This window comes from Bombina bombina, chromosome 4, assembly GCF_027579735.1.
Source record: "Bombina bombina isolate aBomBom1 chromosome 4, aBomBom1.pri, whole genome shotgun sequence".
Lineage (NCBI taxonomy): Eukaryota > Metazoa > Chordata > Amphibia > Anura > Bombinatoridae > Bombina > Bombina bombina.
In genome coordinates this window covers 605365417-605378967 of record NC_069502.1, presented here as the reverse complement: position 1 = coordinate 605378967, position 13551 = coordinate 605365417, and the positions used below count along the sequence as shown (strand labels likewise).

The window sequence follows — 13551 nt, the reverse complement described above, 5'->3', positions numbered from 1 at the left end:
AATATCCCTCCCACTTCCCCTATCCTCCACGTCATTCTTTGCCTTTCGTCACTAGAGGAGAATGGCAGAGAATTGTCATAAGATTTTGGATAGTCCTGTAATGGGTTTGTTCCCTTCAAGAGAGGACTGGGGTTTTAAGTAATCATGTCAACCTCTCAGTGAGAGTATTGATGAAAGTTAGAGTCTGGCGATGCAGGGAAAGTTTTTCTGCAAACCCATCCATACTGTCGACTAACAACTCCTAAGCAATCAGTGTTGATGAGTTTCACTGCTTGCTGTTACACACTCAGGTCCCTATCAGAGCGTTGCTGCAAGACTGTCACACTTGATAGGCTGTATCTGTTCCACAGCGTGGATCCTGGAGGGTATGACTGCTTTATTATATATAGCAGGGATTCTAATATAGGGTCACAGTGTAGCTCCTTTATACCTCAGTAGGATCAAGGGTTAATATTTCCTTCAGGGAGATTATTTGGAACAGTTTTGGGGATTTTTATGCACTGCTTTCACTTTGTGAGGGTTTGGGCTCATAGTCTTATGAGCCCAAACCCTCACAAAGTGAAAGCTTGGAACAAACAGTTTTCACTTTCATTTTTGAACAAATATCCTGAATCATGATATCCAGCTTATATTAACTTAGCGACCTTTTTCATAGCAGGGGAAATCCTGTCTTGCGCACCACGTGGCCGGGTGCGGTCTCTTTTCACTTCCTTACGATCCTGCTGCAAACATCTCTCCTTGAGGAGAGCGTTTTCACTGATAGCCTGTCTGGGTCTAGGAGGTGGTGAGTGCCCCAGCCATTGGGAATAGAAAGGCCTTCGGTGGTCCAGTGTATGGAGGTGATTGGACTCATGGTGTCTTGTATGGACATCATTCCCTATGCCAGATTCCATCTCAGACCCTTACAGCTATGCATGCTGAGGCAATGGAACGGCGACCATTCTGATCTGTCCCAACAGATAGTAATGGACAGCCATTTGAGAGATTCACTCTCTTGGTGGCTCTGTCAAGATCACCTGTCCCAAGGCACGTGCTTCTTGAGACCGTCCTCGGAGATTGCGATTACGGACGCAAGTCTATCCGGCTTGGGAGCCATTTGGGGTGCCAGAAGGGCACTAGGACTGTGGACTCAGGAGGAATCCTCTCTTCCGATCAATATCTTGGAACTCCGGGCAATCTTCAATGCTCTGAAGGCTTGGCCCCTTCTGGGTTTGTCCCAGTTTATCAGATTCTAATCAGACAATATAACTTCGGTAGCCTACTCAACCATCTGGGAGGAATGAGAAGTTCCTTAGCGATAAGAGAAGTATCTCAAATTCTAGAATGGGCGGAGGCCCACAATTGTATGCTGTCAGCGATCCACATTCCAGGTGTGGACAACTGGGAAGCAGACTTCCTCAGCAGAAAATCCTTTCACCTGGGGGGATGTTCTCTCCAGCCTGAGGTATTTGCAAAGATATGCAGCAGATAGGGGACGCCAGAGATGGACCTCATGGCCTCCCGTCTAAATGCCAAACTACCCAGGTACGGGTCGAGATCGAGGGATCCTTAAGCAGAACTAATAGATGCTCTAGCGGTAATTTGGAGGTTCAGAGTCATATATCTGTTTCCTCCATTACCTCTTCTTCCTCGGGTGGAGGCCCGCATCAAGCAGGAGCAAGCATCAGTGATTCTAATTGCTCCATCCTGGCCGTGAAGGATTTGGTTTGCGGATCTGGTGGGGATGTCCTCATTTCCTCCATGGAGGTTACCCTGTTGCAGGGACCTGCTGCTACAGGGTCCATTTCTACATCAAAATCTAGATTATCTGATGCTGACTGCGTGGAGATTGAACGCTTAGTCTTAGCCAAGAGAGGTTTCTCTGAGAGTGTAACACTTTGATTCAGGCTTGTAATCCAGTGACTCAACGCATCTACCATAAGGTATGGCGGACTTAGCAGCACTGGTGTGAGGAGCGTGGTTTTTCTTGGCATAAGGTTAAAGTTGCCAGAATTTTATCTTTTTCTCCAAGAGGGACTGGAGAAGGGTATATCTGCTAGTTCCCTTAAGGGACAGATATTGGCCCTGTGTTGCTGCACAAGAGATTAGCTGAGCTTCCGGATGTGCAGTCCTTTGTTAAGGCTCTGACTAGGATCAGATCTGTGTTTTGAAGTGTGGCCTCAATCTTGTTTGTGTGTTGCAGCATGCTCCGTTTGAGCCCATGCATATTGTCGACATTAAACTGTTATCTTGGAAGGTTCTATTTCTATTGGCTGTTGCCTCAGCTTGCAGAGTCTCTGAGATTTTTGCTTTGCAATCTGACCCCCCCCTTACCTTGTTTTTCATGCCAATAAGTCAGTTTTACGTACTAAGTTAGGTTTCCTTCCTAAGGTGGTGTCAGATCGTAACATTGATCAAGAGATTGTCGTTCCTTCCTTGTGTCCCAAATCTTCCTCAACAAAGGAGCGTCTGCTTCACAATCTAGATGTGGTTCGTGTCTTGAAGTTTTACCTTCAGGTTACTAAGGAGTTCAGACAATCTTCATCTTTGTCATCTATGCGGGTAAGCGTAGGTTTTGCAGGCTGTGGTGCCCTCAGATTAGGGTCCGCCTCTTTCTTGTTCCCTCTGGTTATTCCTTCAGTGTCCTCTGGAGCTTGGGTATTGTTTTCCCAACAGTAAGGAATGGAGTCATGGACTCTTCTTGCCTTATGGAAAGAAAACAAAATGTATGCTTACCAGATAAATTTGTTTCTTTCCTGGCAGGGAGAGTCCACGACCCCGCCCGTATGATATTTTGATTTGGGCAGCTCCCAGTTTATTTTTTCTTCTGGCACCTTTATACCCTGATGTTTCTCCTACTTTTCCTTGTTCCCTTGTCCGAATGACTGGGAGGATAGGGGACGTGGGAGGGATATTTAAGCCTTTGGCTGGGGTGTCTTTGCCTCCTCCTGGTGGCCAGGTGTTGTATTTCCCAACAGTAAGGAATTAAGTCGTGAACTCTCCCTGCCAGGAAAGAGGAATTTATCTGGTACGCATAATTTTGTTTTGTTTTTCTTTCGTTATTCAGATTAAGAATACAATTTTAAACAACCTTCCAATTTACTTCTATAATCTAATTTGCTTCACTATTTAGGTATCCTTTGTTGAAAGCATTGCTATATGTAAAATGTAAAGCCATCAGTTAGCAAATAGTAACCAGCCGCTGAGCCTACCTAGCTATGCTTTTCAACAAAGGATACCTATAAGGATACCTACATAATGAATCAAATTAGATAATAGAAGTAAATTGAAAAGTTGTTTAAAATTGTATGCTTTATCTGAATCATGAAAGAAAAACAATGGGTTTCCTGTCCTTTTAAATGCACCTTGTAGGAGTGTCTAATCTTTACCATCATTAATTTATTTTCAAATTTTCCGAATGTTTTCCCTTAATGTGTTTCTAGTGAGTATAAAATGTATAAGAATTTCTTCTTTTAGTTATTTTTCTGTATATGAAATTACTATCAGCTAGATTACGAGTTGTTTGTTAGAAGCTGTGTGGTGCTCACCGCTCACTTACAGACAGCGTTGGAATTACAGATTTTTACAAACCCGGCGTTAACCACAAAAAAGTGAGCGTAGAGCAAAATTTTGCTCCACATCTCACCTCAATACTAGCGCTGCTTACGTTAGCGGTGAGCTGGTAAAACGTACTCGTGCACGATTTCCCCATAGGAATCAACGGGGAGAGCCGGCTGAAAAAAAAACATAACACCTGCAAAAAAGCAGCGTTTAGCTCCTAACGCAGCCCCATTGATTCCTATGGGGAAATATAAGTTATGTGTACACCTAACACCCTAACATGAACCCCGAGTCTAAACACCCCTAATCTTACACTTATTAACCCCTAATCTGCCACCCTCGACATCGCCGACACCTACATTATATTATTAACGCCTAATCTGCCACTCCGGACACCACTGCCACCTACATTATACTTATGAACCCCTAATTTGCTGCACCCAACATCGCCGACACCTACATTATATTTATTAACCCCTAATCTGCCGCCCCCAATGTCGCCACAACCTAACTACATTTATAAACCCCTAATCTGCCTCCCCCAAAGTCGCCACCACTATAATAAAGTTATTAACCCCTAAACCTAAGTCTAACCCTAACCCCCCCTAACTTAAATATAATTTAAATAAATCTAAATAAAATTACTACAATTAACTAAATAATTCCTATTTAAAACTAAATACCTATAAAATAAACCCTAAGCTAGCTACAGTAACTAATAGTTACATTGTAGCTAGCTTAGGGTTTATTTTTTTATTTTACAGGCAATTTTGCATTTATTTTAACTAGGTACAATAGTTAGGGTTAGACTTTGGTTTAGGGGTTAATAACTTTATTATAGTGGCAGTGACGTTGGGGGCGGCAGATTAGGGGTTAATAATATTTAAATAGTGTTTGCGATGCGGGAGTGCGGCGGTTTTAGGGGTTAATATATTTATTATAGTGGCGGCGATGTGCGGTTCGACAGTTTAGGGGTTAAAATATTTTTTTAAGTGTTTGCGATGTGGGGGGAGCCTTGGTTTAGGGGTTAATAGGTAGTTTATGGGTGTTAGTGTACTTTTTAGCACTTTAGTTAAGAGTTTTATGCTACGGCGTTGTAGTGTAAAACTTTTAACTACTGACTTTTAAATGCGGTACCAGTGTTGACAGTAGAGGGTGTACCGCTCACTTTTTGGCAGACTCGTAATACCGGCGCTATGCAAGTCCCATTGAAAATATAGGATACGCAATTGACGTAAGTGGATTTGCGGTATTTCCGAGTCTGGCCAAAAAAGTGAGCGGTACACCTGTACCTGCAAGACTCGTAATACCAGCGGGCGTTAAAAAGCAGCGTTAGGACTGGCCAACGCTGCTTTTTAAGGCTAACGCCAAACTCGTAATCTAGCCGTATGTTTGCTAATTAAAACCACAACCCAATAAAATGAGCTGAGCTTGCAAAAATAGCAGACCTAGTTAGATTATCATTCTGTGTTTACACAAAATCCTCTTACCTCTCACTGTATACACAGTGACACCAATACTCAGAAAGAACAATGGAAATTGTAAATGTTTTTATCTCTGTGGCCTATATCCCACTTGTTTTATGATTATGTCTAAACATTCTTGTGTACATAGCTTTTCTATAACCATTACATAAGTATTGCCATTTCAAATGACAAAATAAAGGTAAAGGATCTATTAGTAAATAATTTAATACACTTTAGCACGTAAAATAGATAATTGGGAACAGATTAAAAGGAAGAAACAAATTACAGTATATTGTCCCTTTAAATAATGCAATTATTGGAATCTAATGTCATTACTTCAAAATATTATGTGTTCTTTAAAAATGCATTATTTTCTTTTTCCAAACCAGGCAAATAGCGATCGACCTTTTGTGCAGAAGTTATTTCGACCAGTTGCTGCTGATGGCCAGCCTCATACACTTGGTGATCTTATTAAAGACATTTGCCCCGAAGCAATCACACCTGAAGGTATGGATTTCTAATACATTTACACAAAGAGCTGTTATATTAGCTAAGTATAAGTCATCATCTCTCTCCATATTAGAGAACAATAGATGGTCTTTCCTGTCTACAAAAATACATTTTCATCACATATATGGTAAATGCTCTACCTCTGTTTTTAATTTCTACACCAGATAATACAAAATCTGATTTGCTTCTGTTTTCTTCTTAAATGGAAAGAGTCCACAGCTGCATTCATTACTTTTGTGAAATAAGAACCTGGCCACCAGGAGGAGGCAGAGACAACCCAGCCAAAGGCTTAAATACTCCTCTTTTTGTCTCTTATGGAGGGTAGTACTCTTCGGCATGGGACAGGAGTTTTAAGTAGTCCTGTCAGTCTCTCAGTGAGGGCTTGGATGAACGTTAGAGTTCAGAAATGCAGGGAGTTTCTTTCTGCGAAACCATCCTGACTCATATTAACAGCTCCTCAAGCAATCAACGTTGTCGAACTTCGATTCGCTGCCTGCTTTCTTTTCTCAAGTCCATGGCGGAGGCAATGCTACTATCCATCACACTTGAAGGACCGTGTTCCTGTTCCACGGCGTAGATTCCGGTAAGATCGTTTCATTTTACTTTATTTGCAATGTACTGTAATGTGAATGTTTCCCGAGAGGCTACCACCTTGAGGGTCTAACTATACATAAGGGTCTCAGTGAGTCTCTTTTAGTATCTTGGAATCAAGGGTTAATATCTCCTGAGGGGGGTTATTGAACAGGGGGGGTTTTATAATCATGTTTGTTATGTGATTCAACCTGCTTATGTGCAATGTTTACTGGGAACATTGAGGCCTTTGGAAGTGACGCAACCTTTTGGTTGGGCGCACTTGTTTGGACTGTACAGTTCACCTTGTGTTCGGGCGTGGCTACGTTCCATTGTTTCATTTCCGCATTCCCCACCGCGTGGAGAAGGGAGTTTTCTAGTCCGCAGGGGTCTGATCATAGGAGGGTGGGGGTGTCAGGTGCCGTTTTAGTTTTCACAAATTTAGTCCATATTTAGATATCCTCTATCCAGCTATAGAGGATTCTGATGCTGAGACTGTGTTAATTTTAGATTCAGTTACAGAGGATTCTGATACTGAGATTTCAGCTTTAGATTCTGTGTCCGGTGATGAATCTGGAGTGGCCTCGTTGACGCCTGTCAACTAGTTTTGTTCCGTATGCCATTTCAGAGCGCCTGGTTCCTTGGGCTTGGGGGATTAAGGGACTGCTAAACCATCCGGCTCTGGGGACCTGTCCTCCGAGAGGTGAGTTCCCGACCAAATCATACTTCTGCACATGCAGGTAACCCAGTTTATGGTTCCTCCATGTGGGGTGGCATGTTTCCCCCGGAGGTTGCAGCACATTTTTGCGATTGTTCGTCTGCAGAGTCCAGGCGTTTTTTTGAGAATGTGCTCGTGCCCTATTGTCTTACTCCTTGGGGAGGGCCCCTACAGTTCCCCACGGGGGTATCTGTTCCTGAGTATTGTGCCTTCCATTACAGGATTGTGCACCTTTGCGTGTTGCTCAGACATGTTTTTCAGTTATTTAATGACCCTATCGTTACCAGATACGGGGAATTTCAGTCTGATAATTCGAATGGTGCACCTCATTTGACATGTGGGGATGAAATAATCTCCTGATTGTCATTTGTTGAGATCTTTCCCAGTTTTGTGAGATAGGGCTCCGTTTGGCTGGTCCTGCGGGTAGGCCTGTGTCTTTTGGGCGTTAACCTCCGGGTTGCCTTATATTTTATTTATATCCAATGGGATGTCTTTTATTTGTTTTTGTTTCCTTCAGGAACCTTCTGGGATTGATACTCTCTATTACTTCTTCGGAAGTTGTTGGACACATTCGTCCTGTGTTAAAAATGTCTGTTTTCTGTTTTTTCCACTACGAGGGAGAATTTACGCAGCTTGCCAGTTGGAACCCTAGGTGCAGGCTGGTCCTGTCAGGTTCTTTTGGTTTTGCGGCTGTTCAGACACGTGGCGCTGTTCTGCTCGGCTGCTTCGGTAGAAGCGCTGAGTGCTCAGGTTATCATTGTTTTTCATGTTCAACTAAGCATTCAAGAGGACCTGTGGGTCCGTGAGGTGGGAAGGATTGTTTCAGTCCTTATAGCCTTCAGTCATAGATGACCGACGGGCAGTTTTTTCCGCTACGTCACTCTGACATCTGATTTCATCAGAACTTAGAGTTTCCTCCCCCATGTGGTGGAGGGTGGGAGGGCTTAATGCCCCTTACCTCTATTGAGCGGTTTGGCCTTCATTTTTTAGGCCTCTGGATTTGTCCTTTTGGGCTTAATCCAACAGCCTGTACAGCATAGCTGTTTAGCATTCGTAAGGTTGCAGTTTGAAACCTGTTGCAGCTCTTGACACCTTGCAGGTGTACGTGTAGCTGTTTCTAGTATATCTAGTTGCAGCTTTTACTCTTGACTGAGTTATAAGAGGCCTTTGGGTCTTCTTCCATTGCCTCAGGGTGAGTGGATCTCCTTTTAGGGATCTGTGTTTCCGGGTGATAGTTGTTACCTGCGGGGACTTTTGTTTAGCTCTGGGTTTTCCGGTGCTGATTAGGCTTAGTGCCTTCTCTTCCTTGTGTCCTCTGCTTGTGCGGAGCTGTTAGGGAGACTAGTCCTGCTAGTAGGTTTTTTTGGACCTCGAGGTATCCCTTGGTTGTCCTGAGGCTCTGAGAAGTATCTTCATACAACTTCTAGGCTTGCTTCTTGGAGCATTGGACTTTAGCTAGGGGTGGTTCCTCCCTTTGGTCGGAGTTTTTGAGTTCTTCTCGCTATCTGGATTCTCTGTATACGCATCCATACCCTTGTGGCTGGCTTTTTGGTGCCCAGACCTGTTTTTTCTCCCTGAGACTTCCGGTTGCCGAAGCTCTGCTTTGCCTTTTTTACTGACACAGTCTTGGTTTTGGAATCTTAGATCTCAGGGCTGGTCGTGTGTTCCACGGTAGTGGGAACTTAGGCTATGTTCTTGCTCCATCTACCTCACGTGGTCATGGTTGGCCAGGTTTTCGGAGTATTTTTTACTCTTTGCCACAGAATGGCTCATGTTAGCCGTGTGGCTTGAGCCTCAAGGGTGGTTGGTTCATACCCAGCTGCTGGTGCTGGATCTCCAATTTCTGGTGCGCCTTAGGGTTGCATTCCCCTGGTCAGCTTGCCAGTGTTCCCGTGGGTTGGCTGTGCCTCTGCTTGGCAAGCTACTTGTAGGGGGGTCCATTTCTAGGACTTCTGTATTGGGAATTTCACTTCCCATTAGCCGGTGCATTTGGGCCTTGAAGACAGTTGTTGCCCTTTTGGCATCATCCCTTTTCTTTAGGGGATATTCTCCTCCCTATGGAGATAGAGTCCCTGCTTGGGGCTTCTCCTGGATGGCAGGCGGAAAGGGGGGATTGGTCCCACCTGGAGTCTTGCTGGCTCCAAGCAGACTTGTTGGGCCTTTATTTTGATAGATCCTTAGGTCTATGGCCTTGTTGTCTGTTTCAGAGTCGAGTTGTACTTGTGTTCTGTGGGGATGGCTGTGTTATCCTTACGATTGTTCCTGTATCTGTTTCAGGATTCTTTTGTTTCCTTGTCTTGGATCCCGGAGGCTGGGTTGGTCCAGCTGAGTGTGGGTCTGCAGGTCAGGATGGCCGAGCGGTCTAAGGACCTGTGTTCGCGCAGTTTCCTCTGGATGTGTGAGCTTATTGAGTCTATCCTGTTAGCTTAGTCTGCTAGGGTATAGATTTTCCTTCAACTTGCTCCATTGGTTAGAAGAGGGTTTACTCTTCCTTCGGGTGCTGAGAGTATACTCTCCTTCTTGGGGGGCCTCAATTGAGATTTTTTGGTGTTCCCCTTTTCAAGGACCTGTGTGTATGTCCGGCGACTTAGGTTGCCTGGAGCGTGCCCTTTGTAAGGGGGTTGCTTTGCGGTCTGTTTCTTGCTTGACTGCTTCTTCTTCCTCGCAAGTATCCTCTGTGTCGTCCTGTTGTGGACTCTGTGGTCTCAAACTTGGAGTTTTTCACCTGGGTGTATTATACACTTTTAATGGTTGCATACCTTGGTATTCTATGGCCAGACACTGGGAGGACTTTTCCTCTTCCGTCTCATCTGTGCTTGCAGGATATTGGGTAGACGTCTGTTCTGTCTCTGTGCCCGGTCTTCTCCTGGGTTTCGCTTGGTATAGGGTGGCCTCCTTTCCCTGTTTGGGCCCCTTTGGGTCTCTGTGAGCTGGGCTCACTTGTGGAGGTGTTCCTTTTTGTATTAGGGGACCTTTCGGTTTCCTTGTTTCTCCTTTGCCTTGTCACCTTGGGGGTTTCGGCTGGTGTCTCCTTCATTTGTGGAGATGAGCGCTGGGGGACCGTTTGTTGGGCAACGGTGTCTCCTGGAGGACTGTTGGCTCAGACGAGTCCATTTGTCTCTAGTTTGGCTTCTGAACTAACTGCGAGTCAGTGTCACTGGGGCTTTTCCTCTTAAATTTTCTCAGCTTCGGATGAAGCAGGGTTTTTCATTGGGTAGAGGTTCAGGCCTGGTGCCGTCAGTTTGGGCCGCCTATTGTACCCTCTCGTCTTGGCATTCAGTGTCCTCTATAGCTTGGGTATTGTTTTCCCAAAAGTCATGAATGCAGCTGTGGACTCTTTCCATTTAAGAAGAAAAACATAAATTTTGCTTACATGATAATTTCCTTTTTTTCTGATGGAAAGAGTCCACAGCTCCCCACCCGTAATTTTATGTGGGGCGTCCTTATAGTCTTCTGGCACCTTTCACCCTGATGTTTCTTCTACTGTTCCTTGTTCCTCGGCAGAATGACTGGGGGATGAGGGGAGTGGGAGGAGTATTTAAGCCTTTGGCTGGGGTGTCTTTGCCTCCTCCTGGTGGCCAGGTTCTTATTTCCCAAAAGTAATGAATGCAGCTGTGGACTCTTTCTATCTGAAGAAAAGAAAATTATCAGGTAAGCATAATTTATGTTTTTTGTTAAATTCTTGTGAAGCTAACATGAGCATCACTTTGCTTTCTGTTTTATCACTCATATTTACTAAGATTAAAAGTCAAAGAGCCAAAAGATACATCTCTTTTAATGTACATATTTATTCCCAGGAAGCATTGTTAAAGGGATATGAAAAACGATTTTTTAATTTCATGAATGAGATAGAGCATGCAATTTTAACCAACTTTCTAATTTACTACTTTAATCAATTTTTCTTCGTTCTCTTGGTTTCTTTATTTGAAAAGCAGGAATGTAAGCTTAGGGGCTGGTAATTTTTTTAGTTCAGAACCTGAGTAGCACTTACTAATTTAAATGTAGCCACCAATCAGCAAGCGCTACCCAGGTGCTGAACTAAAAATGGGCCGATGTTCTATCAGATTTTGCTCCTTTGTCAATCTGACTGCGTATGCTTTGTATTATGTAATCACACTCCACATATGTTAAAAAGGAATGTGTGGAATGGGATTATGTAAATCAGCAGCATGCGCACTCAGAGGTAGTAAATTATGACAAGGAAGTTGACCTGTAGGATTTTGCTGCAGCTACTAAATGTGCACATGTGCTGTTTAATCACTTATAATGTGTGCAGAATGATGTGTCCCTCACACATTATATAATCTATAGTTCACAGGAAAAGTGTACCTGTAAAGTACAGTTGTGCTCATAAATTTACATACCCTGGCAGAATTTATGATTTCGTGGCCATTTTTCAGAGAATATGAATGATAACACAAAATCTTTTCTTTCACTCATGGTTAGTGTTTGGCTGAAGCCATTTATTATCAATCAACTGTGTTTACTCTTTTTAAATCATAATGACAACAGAAACTACCCAAATGACACTGACACTGATCAAAATTTTACATACCTGATACCTTTTGGCCTGATAACATGCACACAATTTGACACAAAGGGGTTTGAATGGCTATTAAAGGTAACCATCCTCACCTGTGATCTGTTTGCTTGTAATTAGTGTGTGTGTATAAAAGGTCAATGAGTTTCTGGACTCCTGACAGACCCTTGCATCTTTCATCCATTGCTGCACTGACGTTTCTGGATTCTAAGTCACGGGGAAAGTAAAAGAATTGTCAAAGGATTAATGGGAAAAAGGTAGCTGAACTGTATAAAACAGGAAAGGGATATAAAAAGATATCCAAGGAATTGAGAATGCAAATCAGCAGTGTTAAAACTCTAATCAAGAAGTGGAAAATGAGGCGTTATGTTTGATAACATACTGCATTAATCTTGCAACCAAATTTCCTGTGCCTTTGTAGCTCACACATCCCCAAAACATCAGCAATCCACCTCCGTGTTTCACAGTAGGAATGGTGTACCTTTCATTATAGGCCTTGTTGACTCCTCTCCAAATGTAGCGTTTATGGTTGTGGCCAAATAGCTCAATTTTGGTCTCATCACTCCAAATGACTTTGTGCCAGAAGGTTTGAGGCTTGTCTCTGTGCTGTGTTTGGCGTATTGTAAGCGGGATACTTTGTGGCATTTGCGTAGTAATGTCTTTCTTCTGGCGACTCGACCATGCAGCCCATCTGTCTTCAAGTGCCTCCTTATTATGCATCTTGAAACAGCCAAACCACATGTCCTGTATTTCACCTGAAGTTATTTGTGGGTTTGTCTTTGCATCCCGAACAATTTTCCTGGCAGTTGTGGCTGACATTTTAGTTGGTCTACCTGACCATGGTTTGGTTTCAACAGAACCCCTCATTTTCCACTTCTTTATTAGAGTTTGAACACTGCTGATTTGTATTCTCAACTCCTTGGATATCTTTTCATATCCCTTTGCTGTTTTATACAGTTCAACTACCTGTTCACGCAGATCCTTTGACAATTCTTTTGCTTTCCCCATCACTCAGAATTCAGAATCGTCAGTACAGCACTGGATGAAAGATGCAAGGGTCTGTCAGGAGTCCAGAAACTCATTGACCTTTTATACACACACACTAATTACAAGCAAACAGATCACAGGTGAGGATGGTTACCTTTAATAGCCATTCAAACCCCCTTGTGTCAAATTGTGTGCATGTTATCAGGCCAAAATCACCAGGGTATGTAAACTTTTGATCAGGGTCATTTGGGTAGTTTCTGTTGTCATTATGATTTAAAAAGAGTAAACACAGTTGATTGATAATAAGTGGCTTCAGCTAAACACTAACCATGAGTGAAAGAAAAGTTTTTGTGTTATCATTCATATTCTCTGAAAAATGGCCAAGAAATAATAAATTCTGCCAGGGTATGTAAACTTATGAGCACAACTGTATAAGGTAAAACGGACTAATACATTTGAATTAAAGTGATTGTAAATCCTAGCGTTTGTGAAACGCTAGGATTTACATTTGGAACAAATAAAGGGGACTTTCAGTCATGAAGTATAAAGTACTTCATGCTGAAAGCTCCTTTATTTGTTGGAAATGCAGAACGCTATTTGCTGTGAGGTGACGTTTCCATCTCTTAGCAAATAGCCGTGCGTTCTAACTGGCGTCAAGAGGTGGAAACGTCACCTCTCAGCAAAATAGCGTTTTGCTGTGGGCTGCCTGAGCAGCTCAGTGCGGTGAACGCTTTCAACAAATAAAGGAGCTTTCAGCATGAAATATTTTATACTTCATGACTGAAAGTCCCCTTTATTTGTTCCAATTGTAAATCCTAGCGTTTCACAAACGCTAGGATTTACAATCACTTTAAGGGAAAAGATGGTTAATATAATGCTGTACAAGCTAAATAACAAGATGTAACCAGCATTCCTTTGTTTTTTCTTAATAAATCATAAACAGCCTTGTTACTCTTTTATCAAAATACTTCTATATAAAAAATTATTTATATATATAATATGTGCAGGACACGCTTTCATCGTCCTGCACACATTATAAGTGATTGAACAGTGCACATTTAGTAGCTGCAGCAAAATCCGACAGGGCAACTTCCTTCTCAGAATTTGCTACCTCTGAGTGCGCATGCTGCTAATTACATAATCGCATTCCACAAATTCATTTTTAACATATGTGGAGTGTGATTACGTAATACAGAGCATGCGCAGTCAGAGGTAGCAGA

At 42.9% G+C, this 13551-nt stretch overlaps 1 protein-coding gene across 2 annotated transcripts in view; it reads left to right on the top strand.

The window, feature by feature from the left end:
• Positions 1 to 13551, top strand: part of ATG5 (autophagy related 5) — a 555868-nt gene that overhangs the window by 398200 nt on the left and 144117 nt on the right. For both annotated transcript variants that reach the window (XM_053710590.1, XM_053710589.1), the window contains exon 7: positions 5396 to 5513. In XM_053710590.1, the coding sequence (XP_053566565.1) occupies positions 5396 to 5513 (118 nt within the window). The remainder of the gene's footprint in view (positions 1 to 5395; positions 5514 to 13551) is intronic.